The 15,628-nt window shown below is 39.7% G+C and overlaps 1 protein-coding gene across 1 annotated transcript in view; it reads left to right on the top strand.

Moving 5' to 3' along the window:
• The first annotated feature begins 325 nt into the window (after positions 1-325).
• The window catches only part of RANBP17 (RAN binding protein 17), a 148,668-nt gene continuing 133,365 nt past the window's right edge, over positions 326-15,628 (top strand). The window contains exons 1-11 of the mRNA XM_062002363.1: positions 326-354; positions 3,230-3,376; positions 4,323-4,413; positions 5,196-5,362; positions 7,419-7,484; positions 8,026-8,130; positions 10,447-10,612; positions 11,523-11,596; positions 12,075-12,194; positions 12,436-12,582; positions 13,656-13,828. Of these exons, the coding sequence (XP_061858347.1) occupies positions 337-354; positions 3,230-3,376; positions 4,323-4,413; positions 5,196-5,362; positions 7,419-7,484; positions 8,026-8,130; positions 10,447-10,612; positions 11,523-11,596; positions 12,075-12,194; positions 12,436-12,582; positions 13,656-13,828 (1,274 nt within the window). The 5' untranslated portion in view covers positions 326-336. The remainder of the gene's footprint in view (positions 355-3,229; positions 3,377-4,322; positions 4,414-5,195; positions 5,363-7,418; positions 7,485-8,025; positions 8,131-10,446; positions 10,613-11,522; positions 11,597-12,074; positions 12,195-12,435; positions 12,583-13,655; positions 13,829-15,628) is intronic.

The raw sequence follows: 15,628 nt of genomic DNA, 5'->3' as shown, positions 1-15,628 counted from the left end.
AAGATCAAAGGGCGGCGTGCCGAACCAACACTGCACTCTTTATGTGTGCACTATGCTTAAATGCTGTCATCCGGCTGCTGCAACAGCCCTCGCTGCCTCCCCTCCACCACACTTTGTTTATTGTCACTTAATCCTCCTTCTTCCCTTCGCCACCGACTCTGGAATCGCCGCTTCCCGCCCCTCGCGCTCCCCGCCCCGCCCCAACGGCCGCCCCTCGCGCTCCAGCGGCCCGGCCCGGCCCGGCTCGGCTCGGCTCCGCACTGCCCCCTGTCCTCTGCCGGGCCGGCTCCCGGCTCTGCCCCGCCCCACCGTCCGCTCCCGGCGGCGCTGGGGAAGATGGCGCTGCGCCTCCAGGTCGGTGCACCCGGTGCGGCGCGGCGGGCGGAGCAGAGAGGCGTGGGGCGGTGGGATGCGGCCGGGCCGTTGGAATGCGATAGGGCCGGGACCGTGATGGGGTTGTGGTGGAAAGAGGCGGTTCGGGAGCCGGGAAGAGCGCGGGGAGGTCGTGAAGCGCGTGGGTGAGGGCTGGGGGTCGCGAGGGAGCCGTCGGGGGAGCGTGGGGCGAGCAGGGCGTCCGCAGCTGCGGTGGCAGAGCGGGGCAGGGGACGGTGGGGTGCGGAGGTTCGCCCTGACAGGACGCGGACGGTATCCGGGAGCTGTCCGGAGAGCTGCGGGCGGTGGTGAGGCGAGCGGGAGCGAGCGGGTTCCGTCAAAGCACCGGACCAAGGTCGCGGGCTGGGAGCGGCGGGCCGGGCTGGGGCCGCTACGCGGAGGCGGCGGCAGCTCGGTGTCGGACCGCAGGGCTGGGACACGGAGGCGCCGGGAAGCGGGAGCCGTCATGTCACAGTGTCCGCGGCGCTCGGCTGCGGGGCGGGATGGTGGAGACGGGCGGCTGGCCTGTGGTGGGTGTCTTTTTCACGCTTCTCGTGGCATTAACGCGTCTTCACTTGGGCTCCTGGCTCGGTTTACGGCTGCTCCACGCCCCTGTGAGCTAGCCTCACCTGCTCTCGTGTGGCCGCTTTCTGCTGAAGGCGTTGGTGAGCTCCTTACTTCACTTCTCTCTCGAAAACCAGAGACAGCCCCTGTCCAGCACTTGTCTGAGATGAACGTCAGCCACTGAAACTGTTTCAGAAAACGGAAGAAGAAAGCGGGTGGATGGGAGAAGAGCTTGAGAACACACTTGCAGTGGTATTAGGCATTCATCCGGAGTCCTTTGAGGTTTCACTGGATTGGTGGCAGCAGCCTTTGGCAGTGTTAGAGAGGCTGTTTTAGGCACTTGTTTAAATACTTAGGTACCAGTCATGCTACATAAAAAGGACCAAAAAAAAATATCTGTTGTTATCACCTCATTCCCAATTCTTTTATCAAGCTTGGCATTTCAGCAGTGGTGCCCATCCTGTTGCTCTTGCATAGAGTTGGTGGAACTTTCTTAACAGAATGATTTCAGAACATGCTGAATAAAATTGAAATGTCTGTGGGAATTTGTCAATGTCTGCAAAACTTTAATCAGCAACCTACCTGATATGCTGCCAATTTGCTTGGCTCCTTTGGCTGCCTGCCTGGTGGGTTGCTTCAGAGCTGGGCCCCTGGTGTTTCTAGTCCTTGGTTCTTTCACAAGCTAGTAGGAGAGCTGCCAGGGTCTTCTGAGAGCTGGGACAAGAAGTACCTGGAGAACTTTAGCTTATTCTTGGATATTATGAAAGTGTGACAAAAAAAACCCACCTAACCAGAGTATCTAACCCTTTTGTTAGGATGTGATTCTGTTTCTTGGGAAGAGTTACACTTTGTGATCAAAAATGCCACTTCACAACTCTGTTCCTACTCCAGAACTCACTCAAAGCAGCCAGCATCTAACTGCTAGATCTTCACTGACACTTGTTTGCTTAGGAATCACCTTTCAACTGTTGCTAAGGGTTTGAGTAAAGGAGGTATCTGAAGGCATCAGTTTCACGGGTTTTGTCTCACAACAAAAAAAGGATTGCGAGAAGCTTCTGTTTTCTTGAAGCAAATATATATCTACTATAGAGAGCTATTTTTTGGCTTCTCATTGATTTCTCAGGTGTTTGTTTTTCTTAATTAAGTTTGGTAAATGTCTCTGTTGTTCAGCTGGGTTGCCATCATACACAAGATGGTTATATTCGCTGATTTCAGGTTGTTTACTATGTGAATCAAGGATGTCAGTGTGTTTCCTCTGTACTACTCATAAAATATAATCCAGAGAACATGTAACAAATTCCTTGGCAGCCTGAGAATTCTGGCTGGTTTCTGGCCTTACCTCAAGCCTAATAACATACTTTTGGTTGCAAAGGTATGATTACTGACTTAGATTTTTAAAAGTCATTTAAGCTACTGTATAAGTGATACTAGATTGTGCTGAACCAAATCTTTCCTCTCAAGTGCAAAACATCTTTTTGGAAAGGCAGGTGAACAGGATTTTGACTCAAACTTTTAAACGAGACTGGTCAAGTAGTGCATGTTCTCCTTTCCTTGTAGAAGTAAAGTCATGAGATATTTACAGGTACCTTGCAATGACATGGCTGGTTCTTGATGAGAGTTACATAGGCTTTGGGATCCTGATGGATGGTAAAACTTCAGTTTGTGTGATGATTCTGAAAAGTGCTCCAAGGGTTCATCTCCCTGTGAGACAGTGACTAGTAGGTATAAATCATATCCCTCACACAGGAAAGATATTCCCAACACACACCTTCTTTACCAAAGAGAACCTTTTCAGCTTCTAAGTGAAGAAGAACTTTAGCTCTTCTGTTGCTACTACAGCTTCTGAATTGTCCCATCTGCCACTGATACTTGCATCAACAAATACAATGGTGTGTTTTTCCAGGTGTAGTAATTTGATGAGTAGTTATAGCTTTTTAAATGAAATTTGACAGAAGTTTTCCAAGTAGTATAGCTCAAACTTTCACTGTTGTCTACTTTTTCATCTCTCTTTGGATAACCTGTGGATTTTCTGAAGACTCAAGAACAGATGGATTGAAACAAGTACTGTGGTAGCTGACAGTAAGAAACAGCAATGCAGTTTCCAGAGTTATTTTTGGCTCCCTATCACAGAAAGCTTCACTATTTTTAGTCATTTAAGTGCAAATCTACTAGAAGGCTTCACATAGGTAACAATTCATGTTACTAGAAGAATGTTTAGGAGTATAACACTTAAAGAAATCTTACGTGGTCGAAAAGTCTTCATGGAAGTTGCAATTGTGCTCTCTCCTAACAGAGCCTGGCAGAACTAGAAGTACTGTGTAACCACCTGTATGAAGGAACTGACGTAGCACAGCGAATGCAAGCTGAGAAGGTACTCTTGGAGCTGATTGAGAGCCCAGAATGTCTTAGCCAATGCCAGCTTCTGTTAGAGCAAGGAGCAGTAAGTATCTGGAAGACATGTTCTCCATCCATGTGATGGTGCTGGTGGAAGCTTACAGAGGTTTCTCAGTCACGGACTGTTGCCATGGCAGTACAATAAAGGCAAAATACTTTTCTCTTTTTCCATACCTATTCTGTTTCATAAATGATTCTAGGCATTTTTTCATTTGGAAGTGGTTCTGTAGAAATGACAGTACCTCACCTTAGAGAAAAGGGAAAGCATCTTGGCTTTCAGTACTTTCAGAAGGGTTGTAATCAGGGATTATCTGTCAAGCAGTATTGGGACACAGCAGAGTATAACTTGGTGCTTGAACATCACCTCGATCTTGTTTCTAGCTATTAGATGGAATGAAAACCAGAAATTGTATTACAAAGGGATCTCTAAACTGCATATCTGTTGTCTGTTAGTTTAAACCATTCTCTCATCATTACTCAGTTTCGTTTTTGGTGTTTAGTTTCATAGTTAATGCTAGATAAAACGATAGGGGAATTGATTCTTATTTCATAGTCCGAGCTGAGTCTAGTATTAAGTTCTGCTGTGTCTTTCAAAGAACTCTAAAAGAGAAAGAAGAGGAGGAAACACATTTTCAAATGTTTTTCATTCAGGTTTGTAGCCACAGTAATCACCTCATGGTTCCAAATTATCAACTGACTTAAAAACAGGTTTCAAAATTAAAGAACTCCACACAATAGTAAAATGACTTTCAGATGAATGATTTCCATCAAAAGAGTAATAGTTTTTTTATTGGTGTTTTGTAGTTTGTTGATTTATAGTGAAACAAAAATATTACTGAACTACATCTTTTTTAAACTTGGGGGACAAATAACAAACATAACCAAAACCTGATAACCAGTCTGGTGTATTGATGATTTATCAGGTTTTGACTTCTTGTCCCTGCCTTTAATTAGCCAATTTTTCATTAGTATCTTTGAATGTGTTTTTGTAGACATCCTATGCCCAGCTTCTGTCAGCAACGTGCCTGTCTAAGCTTGTGAGCAGGGCATCTCCCTTGCCTGTTGAACAAAGGATTGACATTCGTAAGTAACACTTGTGGATAAAATTGCATTACATTAGTTGAATCTAAAACCTCATGTTAGCACAGTAACCATTCAGTGGCTTGTCTGGTTTGTCTCTAGTTCATTTGTCAAGCCTGTTGTTCATAAGGTAGTCATTGTGAGAGAGTGAACAGCGAGGTGATTGTGAGATCTTGCATCATTTCTCTGCAGTTAGCTCACAAGCAACGCTTGTTGTATCAATTCTGTAGATAGCCGTACTCATGGCTGAGAATCTGCTTCTTCCAGTGAAAGTTTTCTGTGTTCTTTTAGGTAAAAACTACCTTTAGTCAATTTCAAGTTTGTACCTTTCAGCAACTTTTGAAACAGGTTAACTTTCTTCTAGTTAGAAGGGAGTTTTTACAAGTGCAATGTGTTACCCCCAAGGCATGTTCTAGATTGAATTAAGAACATTCTGGACTCTTGTCCAGAAGAAACTTTGATGTGGCCTGAGTTAGTGAAAGCTGCTGTTTCATAGTGAAATAATTGATGCTCATTATATGGGACTGTAATGAAAAATTATATTTTACCTGCCGGTGTTCTCCGAATTCCCAAACTCTTGTTGTTTGTGTCCTAGAATAATGATGATGTGTGCAGTGTGCTTTATGTTACTGAATGTTTAGCAGTATTTAATGATATAGCTTACAGTTATTGTATGACAGTAAGGATATAGGGTTTTTTAAAAAATCCATGCCTTAAGTTTCTAATAGAACAATTTAATTAATTGTCTTGACTTGTGTCACTGATTTTAAAATGCTTCTTTACAGGAAATTACATCCTGAATTATGTAGCATCTCAACCCAAACTGGCTCCTTTTGTCATCCAAGCTCTCATTCAAGTCATTGCTAAAATTACAAAATCAGGCTGGTTTGAGGTACTAAAAGATCAGCTCATCTTCAGAGACATTATTGCTGATGTGAAAACATTTTTACAGGTAGGAAACCATCGTTTACTTTTGTCTTTTCTTCTCTTTGGACCTCTTTGTGTTTAGTGATTGACATGTTATGTCACTCAGTCATTCTACATTTGGGTGCAGAAAGTGTGAAGAGCCATACCATTCACTGGGATGGTCATGTTGCTCTTCTGGATAAGCAGTGGGACTTAACCTGTCCTTGAATTTTAGCAGAAATCACTAGATGCCTTAAGATGCCTTCTTAAGACATCACTGAGGAAAGCTTCTGTAAGGATAGAGCTGTAGCACACAAAATTGCAAGGCATTGTATGTATTTGTTAGGTGGTGTGGTCCCTGTTTTCATTTCCACTTTATGAGAAATTGATGATTCATATTCATGTACATGAAGACTTAGATATCTGCATATAGTTATATTCTGTCTTCATATGTGTAAAGAGGAATGAAAGGAAATGAAAGACATTCTATCTCTCCTAGCATGATGGTGTATGATATAGAGAGAGAGATAATAATTTTACCTGTTTTAGCATATGTATTGAAATCTATGATATCACAAAAATTATGCATTCTGGGTAGGGATATGGAGAAGTTTGGAAGGAAAGATCATCATCTCTCTCCAGTAATTGTATAAGGCAGGAACGTTCTTGTTTTATGTTTCCCTCCTTGTTGTTTCCATTCCCTACTGCATTGATTGTTGTTACACAGAAGATGCATTGCAGGATAGAGAGGTCCTCTTGGTACATATAGTATGTGAAAGTTGATTCCTAATGTCAGAGAGCAGTCACTCACTATGGACTGTTCACTGTACAAATTTACATGTCAGATAGAGTGGCTGATGATACAGGCTATGCAGCATCTTCTGTGAAGTAAGTTCAGAGAAAGTGTTTTGATGCCATGGGTTATTAGCTACTGGTTATTTCATACATTAAACATGTATAAAAAGGTTCTTTAAAAGTTTTCTGGGAGATGGCTACTCTGATTTAGAAGTTAATACAGATTAATCTTTCTGAGTGTCTGTGTGAACTTAAAGCCTAGTTTTTAATTTGAGAAAAAATAGTCGGAAAATATAAAGCTATTTGTCAGTTTGGTTCCAGAATGATCCATTCTGTGTCTATATATTAGTGAACTTGACAACTCAGCAAGAAAATATGAAGTTAACAGTTTGTCTCCTGCCAATGAGTTTCTCATTTGTTTTTCAGCTTTACTTTGTTTATAATACTGCTCAAGCTAATGTACTTTTTGAGTTACATTGGGAATGTCTAATAAAAGATCAGTTGCAATATTCTGTTTATTAAAAACAAACTCAAGCATACTTCTCCACCATTTTGCAGTTATTTTTATGAATGTACTGTAATTGGATTTTGCATTTATTATTAAAATAATTGCAGTGTGACTCTTCAGTGTGCAGCTCATTAAAAACAGAGATTTAAATACAAAATTTAGCTTCTTGGGAGATTTCTTTAGTTAAATTAAGAATTCCTGTAGAACAGAAAATTAAGCCATAGATCTACTGGTGAATTAAGTTTCAGATAAAAATTGAACAAATAATCCCTAAACAGCACTAATATATGTTAATAATTAGCATATGGGAGTTTCAAATATGTGTGCATTAGGATTCCAGATTGAAGTTCATCCAGTGTGAACTTGACTGTGATTTAATATAGAAAAGGGATTAGCAGCTAGAGCTGCTGTTCTGTTCCCAACTCCTTTGTAGTTCACCTGACAGCTTTTCACACATGTGGAAAAAGAGAGGTTGCATTGTCCATCTTTGCAGGTTTGTGAGATCTACAGAACTTTGTTTGTTTCACAGATGTGAAATGTAAAAGAAAGTTGTGTTCAAACTACAGAGGGGTGGTTTATTTTCAGGCCTAATTAGGGATTTTGAAGCTCTAGTTCTATTAATGTTGCTAGAATTTGGCATGAATGCCTTCTAAACAGCTTAGGAAATCTCAGCCTAAAAATTTCCCTTGAGTCTTAGAAGTGTTGGAGAATATTAAATACTACCTGATTCTAGAAACATTGAAAAGTACTAACTACAAGCTGTGATGTTTGAGCAATCCTGTGTTCTTTTTTTCTGTAGGGTACTGTGGACCATTGTATAATAGGAATAATGATTCTCTCAGAACTGACTCAGGAAATGAATCTAGTAAGCATGTTTGGGGTTTTTTTCCTTCTGCAGGGATTGTATGTATTGCTGATAAAGCAGTTTGCTGAATGTTTCTGCCCTTCATAAAAATATTTGGAGAAATATTACTTAGACATGAAGGGATTGCCAGCCCTTTGCTACCCCACCAAAATACACAGAGAAAGAGACAAGTCATTGTTATGTTAGTGCAGGGCCTCTACCTGTACCAGATGTGTACCATATCTGATATGGGATAAAGTTTCTCTCATCACAGTCACCAGAACTAGTAAAGCAAAGTCAGGTATCAACTTTGTCAATTGTATTTCTGCTGATGCTTTTCTTTTGCCTACATCTTAACCTGAGGAAATTCCTCAGACCTTTCCATATGGAGAGACAACCTTGAAGGGTAAAAAGGAGGCACTTCAGGAAGCTGTTGATCTGCATTTAGTGCTGGGCTATAAGTTTCATTTTCTAGTGTCAGATAATTAATCTGCCAGATATACCTATCATATAGTTGTAGCAAAGAAAGGAGAGTTGTTTATTCTGTCCTCACTTTTCTTAGGTTGATTGTTCAAGATCTTCAGCAAAACATCGTAAAGTAGCTACCTCATTCCGTGACACCTCCCTAAAGGAGATACTGATGCTTGCATGCTCCCTTTTGAAGGAGGTGAGGCTCTTTATTATGGAACCCAGATTGTTAACATCCTAATTGTCCAAATTTGAGTCCTTAATATTTTCTGAATTGATGAATTCTGTACTTAAATGGATTACATGACAGACAGTTAAGCTGAAGTGAGCAAAAATGTTCAAAGACAAAAATGCCAATTTGCTGTCTCACAGTCTTTCTGTATCATTTCTCTCTTTATGTGTTGCCTTAAAGGATAAACTATCTGAATTCTGAGCTTGTATTTTCCTTAATTTCATTGGATCTCAATGTTTCTGGATCTGCCATCTCAGTATTTGCTAAAAGAATTCTTTATTAAACAAGAGTGAGCAACAAGACAGACAGATTATCTTGTGATATGACAGTGGTCAGATTTGGCCAAGGTGTTTTTGACAAGTTCTCTTAACCTCTGTAACATCTGGGGGTAATTCAGGCTGCAGCCTCCCAGACAGGAGATGAGGAACAGCATGCTGTAAGCTTAGGTCTCTAGGGACCGGGTAGGTAAAACTGAGGCCACGGCTGCGATTCGTGCTTTCCATTTAGTGCTGACCAAGGCCTTCCATAGCAGTGGAAGCAGCACCATGACGTACTTTCCTACTTCTCTTAAACTCAAGCAAGTCTTTACTTTTGAAGGCAATTTATTTTTTCATTATTGTCTAATTACTACTCTCTGACATATTTGGAAGTGCTGGTTTATTCATTTTTGCTGAAAAACAGTTTTGTTAGGTGTTGAAATTTGAACACAGGCATTTAAGCTAAGGATCACAGAATCACAGTGTGGTAGGGGTTGAAAGGGACCTATCAAGACCATCTAGTCTGACCCCTTTGCCAAAGCAGGTTTCCCTAGATTAGGGGACACAGGAACCCATCCAGGTGGGTTTGGAAACCTCCTGAGAAGGTGCCTCCACAACCTCCCTGGGCAGCCTGGGCCAGGGCTCCATCACCCTTACAGTAAAGTAGTTTTTCCTTAAGTAGAAGTTTTTATTTTCCATCTTTTGTCTATATAAGAGTAGCTTTCTAATAAGCACCTTTATAAAGCCAACTTTAGCATAGAAAGCTGGTTCTAGAAATATTTCAGTGTCTGTAATACACCGAGAAATAACTAAAAAGCATGGGATCACTAAAATAATCCCAAGAGTTTAAAAGTTGCAGAGGACTTGTGTCAAAACAGGTCATGTTTTTACAAAACATACAAATATTCAACAGGGATTTCTAAGACAAATTAGTGATTTGGTGTTAATCCTAATTTGATGCAACAGTTAATGAGGCATCTAATGACACACACTTGATTTTCATTTCCATCATTTGAATTATAGAACTCTGTTAGTAAACTTGGGAGATGTGACTTAGATTCAAAGTCAGGAGCAGGTGAACTGGATAAAGTTGTATTTGCATTTGGTTTGTTGTTTTTCTAAACAAAATGTGTCAGTTTTCTTTTTAATGTTCATGAAGTGCATCAGTGACTAATGAATTTGAGGTTTATTTTCAGAGCCTTTGTTGTGTGTGTAATCTTGAGATTGTAATTTCTTTAAGATAAAATGTTATTAAAAAGTTATTATAGAAAGAGATTGATAAAAATGTGTTCCTATTCAGAGTATGTTGAGTATATATTTCCAAATCCCAACAGCTTGTTTTGCTTACAAAATAGCTTTTTATTCTGACTCCACAGGGGTTATAAACAACAGACACAGCTGTATTTATACAGATGTCCTGAATAGCTACATTCAAGTTACAGACTGTTCCTGTTATTGTTTTTTTTAATGCCAGGTTTTTGTAGACCTACTAAAGGAACAGTCTTTTAAGTATGCATTCTGTGAAACTCCTACTGTTTAGCAGCCTGAACATCCATTGGAAATTCATTGTAAATGTAATTGTAAATTATTGGGATACTTTTAACCCATACGTTGTACATGACTTACTCCAGACCACTGCAGAGAATAACTGAGAGATTAAAAGATGAAACCTTAAAGCTTAATTTTCATAGTGGGTGTTAGCTCTGTTTAACAAAGTGGCAGTGACATGCTGACTTTTCGCTGGAAGTGTTTTATGCAAAGGAATTCTTTCACCTGGCCTTTAAAAATAATTTATTAAGTCTGGGAGCTTGAGCTTGACATAGATGTCTCTGAGGGGATAATAATGATTTTGCCCTTGCCTTTAAGGAGAGACTTTACCTTTTATTATTGAAGAATTTCTTTTGCTCTTAGTTTATGTTCTCTTGTTCTGAACTTTGCAGTTTTATAACCAAACATTTTCCTTTTCAAAATTGTTTTTAAAGCATGTTCTGTGCAGGTCACCTAACAAGATTTCTTTTCTCCTTAGCTCTTGGCAAAACCTTTAACCCTTCAGGACCAACAGCAACAAAGACTAGCAATGCAACTTCTGAAGCTTGTACTAAATTGTCTTAACTTTGATTTCATTGGGAATTCAGCCGATGAATCTGCAGATGACCTGTGCATCGTGCAGATTCCAACAAACTGGAGAACAAGTAAGAAGGGATAGTAACTGTTTGAAGTGTGTACTCTGTGCATTGTGTATCTTCATTTGCCACAATATTTGCAAATGTAAAATATTTTTTAATGTGGATTAGTTTTTTGCTGGTGACCTCTTCTGCTATTTCTTTTACATTCTTCTTATTGTTATTTTTACAGGGAGAAATAATAAATGTAGTCTATAACAGTTATTCACAGTATATCAAATCATTCTAATTAGACACTGACTAATATTCTTGTTCCTGGGATACAGACACCTTGAAGGGGTACAGCATTTGTTGCATGTCTGCTTTCTCTTGTCTTCTTCCTAATGAGAAAACTCTGTCAATTTCTTTTCCTTTTGGTGTGTGTGTTTGTTCAAGTATGTGAGTTTGTTTGTGAAGGCAGCAGAAGGGCTGCACCTGGGCTATTATAGATAGGCTCCTACAGTGCAGGTGGCAGTCTAGTGTAAACGTGTCTGTGCTGGGTTGACCATGGCTGGAGGTCAGGTGCTCACCAAAGCTGCTTTATCACTCCCCTCCTCAGCTGGACAAGGAAATATAAAGAAAGGCTCATGGGTCAAGATAAGAATCACAGAATCTAAAGGGTTGGAAGGGAACTCGAAAGATCACCCAATCCAACCCCCCTGCTCGAGCAGGACCACCTAGAGTAGGTCACACAGGAACTTGTCCAAGTGGGATTGGAATGTCTCCAGGGAAGGACAAATTAAATGTAATAAGAAGAGAATAGTGCTGTGTTTAATATTGTGCAATGAACTAATTAATGTATTGCTTCATAGTTTATTCTCAACTGTAATGATATCTCCCTTTTACTGTTTTTGTTAAAAAGAAGATGATTCTATTAAAATAAAGATACTTTCTTTTTGCTTGTAGAGAGTGATAAAACCAACTTCTTTTTTTTCTGTAGTCTTCCTGGAGCCAGAGACCTTGGACCTATTTTTTGATTTGTATCATTCCCTTCCACCAATGCTGTCTCAGTTAGTAAGTGATATCTAGTGATTTATGCTCAGGTAATCATGGATAGTAATCTTTTTACCACATAGTGATTTATGCTCAAGTAATCATGGATAATAGTCTTTTTACATCTGTACTTTGTGCAGAAGACCTTGTGTGCATTAGCATGTTATGAATGCCCTGGCTCAGTGCCCAGATACAATGTCTTACCTTTGAACTTCAGCCCTAGTTTTCATTTCTGAATCTGAAGGCATTCAAATCCTTTCTCCCTCAGTTCAGCCCTACTTAAGCCCCATGAAAACATCCACCCAATTATTTTGATGAATTTAGAAGCTGTTATAAACGAATTTTAAAACTGAGCCATATAGGTGTTTGATGATGTTAAAGACATTGCTGCAAAACCCATCAGAATGTTCTACAGATTGGATTGCTCCAAACACTGAGATGATTACTCTGAAAGTTTACATTTTTTTAACCTTACAGTGGTTTTTTTTTTCTTCTTCAGGCACTTTCTTGTTTAGTTCAGTTTGCTTCTACAAGGAGATCTTTATTTAACAATCCAGAACGTGCCAAGTATCTTGGTAATCTGATCAAAGGAGTGAAACAAATACTTGAAAATCCACAGGTATCTCTTTATTTTATTTATTTGAAATGCTACAACAGCTGTGGATTTGGTTTGGGATTTGTTTTATTAATTTACTGAATCTTATCAAAACCATTATCAGACATCTGTTTGCTTTGATTTTCTATTCAAAACAAAGCAAAACCCCATGCAAGTAAAATTGTCACCCAGATAGCAATGGTGCTCATAAAATTTCTGGTAGGTTAAGCTGGTAACTTTCAAAACTCTGCTTTTTCAAATGTAGGGTTTATCAGATCCGGGTAATTACCATGAGTTCTGTCGTTTTCTGGCTCGCCTAAAGACAAATTATCAACTAGGAGAGCTTGTAATGCTGAAAGATTACCCAGAAGTCATCCAACTTATGGCAAATTTTACTATTACTAGCCTACAGGTAAGAATATATACAGAAGTGTACTCTTTTCTTCAACTCTTGAATGACAAAGAGGACTGATCCTGTGTTGGTGGTATTTTAAGGTGATGAGGCTTATCTTTATGTAAAATGTGTTTTGTCAGTGGTTAGACTAGATGATCTCTAAAGGTCCCTTCCAACCCCTACCATTCTATGATTCTATGTAACTCAGATTTGTAAATTCACTAGAGCTGGTTTCCACTCTTCCTATGAAATTTTGTAAAGGGAGTAGGTTTAAAGAGGAAAATGACAAGTGAACTAGGAGACAGATGGACTTCAGCCTTAGTCCTCACCCTCAAAAAGTCCAACCCTATAATATTTACATATGTGCTTCCATAGAAATTGTGAAGTGCTTACCCTGACTAGTTTCTTGAGTTCTGCTTTTGTGCATATAAATAGGTACACACAGAGAGTTACCTGTGTGCTGAGCTGCTGAGTGCAAAGTTCCCATCTGAGCTGGATTCAGAAGCTATGTGGAATAGTGTCTAAATTTTTCAAATCTGGATGAGGACACGTGTCCCAGGATCAAGATTCTCCAAGCATTAGACGTTTTCCAATGTGTTTTTGAAATATGCTGTGCTGAAGGCGAGCACCCAGAGTAATGGTACCACTGTTACTCCAGCATTTCATCAACAGCTGAAGAAAGTGGGTGTTAGGAGGAGATTTTCACCTTTGAGTTCCTGAGTTGCCAATGGAAGAGAAAAGGAAGTTGAGATGAAATTCTTTTCCTTACATTTCCAGTGAAGTGGCTCTAGACAGTTTCCACTCCACTTTGGGGATTTTTTAATGTCTGTTTCATAGCACTTAAGCTTCACCATGAACTGTGTAAGAACCTAGGCCTGGCTCTGGGTTCCAAATAGTGGATTTCCCTTGAAGGAGGCCAGAGTGACTGCAAGTAATCCTAAATCTGCTCTGTATGTATGCCATAGTATGTCTCAGTTCTGACTGGGTCCTTCAGTGAGTGAGAAAGACTTCTTAAGATACAAGCATCATGTTTCACAACTACAACTTCACACTGGGATGCTTTAACAGAAGTATGTTTTGTTTTCTTCTAGCACTGGCAGTTTGCTCCAAATAGTGTTCATTACTTGCTAACTCTGTGGCAAAGAATGGTAGCATCTGTACCTTTCGTGAAAACGGCAGAACCCCACCTCTTAGATACATATGCACCTGAGATAACAAAAGCTTATATTACTTCTAGACTGGAATGTGTTCCTGCAGTTATAAGGTAAACTTGTAATCATAACTTTAAAACTGTAATATTTTTTGTCATAATGTTTTGGTTATGTATAAAATCTAAGTACACTGGTTTTGATTGCCATGGTGATTTCTTAATTGGCTGATACCATTTTACTCCTTCTGCTTATTAAATCCAAGCCAAAATCAAATGTAAATTCTAATTGTTTTTCCTCTCATGAGCCTTTATGTTTTCAAAGACACTCTATTACTCTGCCTCTTTTTTTTTCTTTTAAGGACTCTCTAAATTAACTGTATTGTTCATCTGTGGCATGTTTTCTCAATGAGTCACTTTCTAGGGCAATGGAGGATAGAGTAATGAGGGAAAGCAGAATGAAACCCACACACAAGAAGGAATGAGACTGAATAGAACAAGCTAGTGGGTGGCAAAATTGAAATTGGCCAACTTAAAATGTCTTAGTTTAAATCTACTTTTTTAATACTTTAAGTAAATGACTGTATATTCCATACTGTAACATAGCAAATGGGGAAAAAAGTGTTTGGATTGCTAACATGATGTTATTTTCTCCAAGGGCTTTTATGAATCCCTGGTAGTAGGATCTCCTGTCAGATGATAGGACTGCAGAACAAGCCACATCTGCTTTTCCTTTTCAGTTTTACATTACTGTGTTGATGTCATTTGCTCAATTTGTGAGAGGAAGAGCATTCAGCTTCACCATTAGTCTCAGCCTAGCCAAAATCTCATGTCTGCAAGTTAGCTAATCTGTCACTTTACTGGCTAGTGACTAAGCTATAGTTAGTGTTATTTCCCTTATGTTATCACTGTAGGGATGTTAAAGGCTGACTTCTTAATGGTTGAAAATTGTGAGCTTCTCAATCATTGTCTCAGGAACAAGAACTGATTGTACCTAGGGGAGCTTGATGTGTTCTAAAGCTAGAACAGGAAAGGACAAGCAGCTGATTGCAGGTGCACTCAGTTTTCCTGGACCTCCTCTCAACCAACCTACACTTCCTTGGGCATTTTTAAGCTTTCTGTGTTCAGCTTTTCTGTAATGGAATCTCAAGGTTGACCCTTCACGTCTCAGCTTTCTTCTCTAGTGAGTGTTAAATTCCTCATCACCCTCTGGACTTCAAACACTTAGTGGGGCTGAGCTTTGGGTCAAACCATCTGGCATGCCCACCTCCACTGAAATGCACTGTTGTCTTCATCAGTGTCACCATCAGCACAGAAAACTTGGTTTCTTTGTTTGGCCCTGATGAGAGATATTTCTGGATGTCCTTTTTATCTTGTGAAGGAGTAACATTTCTCATCCTTGAAAAAGGCCAAGAAGGAAAAGATGAGTAAAAAACTGATATTTTCTTGTACCAGTCTGTGTCATTCTTAAGACAATCTTGGTAATGCTGCTGGCATGTATCCGTTCCTAGTTCTAAGTTATTTGTATCCCACTGTTGTATTGTCTTTTAGGTGATGAAGATCCTCAGTTGTGGCATTTCTGTAGACAGCAAAAATACAGACATTTAATAACAAATGTCCAGACCATTCTTGAGAAACATTGTGACTGAGGGGTGATTTCATAATGCTTCTTCCATTTGCTGCAAGGAAATTAGTTGATGTCTTTGCAAACAAATCCTGTTTTCTTGAATGACCATTTTTCTTACACACCAATATAGCCAATAATGGCACCCTCCATTCAGGAGCCATCCTGTTGATCTTTCAGAGAAGGAAGTACCTTGGAACAATGGAAGCAAAGTTACTTCTGTGCCTTTGAGGGGTTGGAACAGAACATCTCCCTTTTGAGCAAGAAATTAATGATACTTCTACAAAGGGTCT

The sequence above is a fragment of the Colius striatus genome, chromosome 9, assembly GCF_028858725.1.
Source record: "Colius striatus isolate bColStr4 chromosome 9, bColStr4.1.hap1, whole genome shotgun sequence".
Lineage (NCBI taxonomy): Eukaryota > Metazoa > Chordata > Aves > Coliiformes > Coliidae > Colius > Colius striatus.
This window is presented reverse-complemented; position numbering and strand designations above follow the sequence as displayed.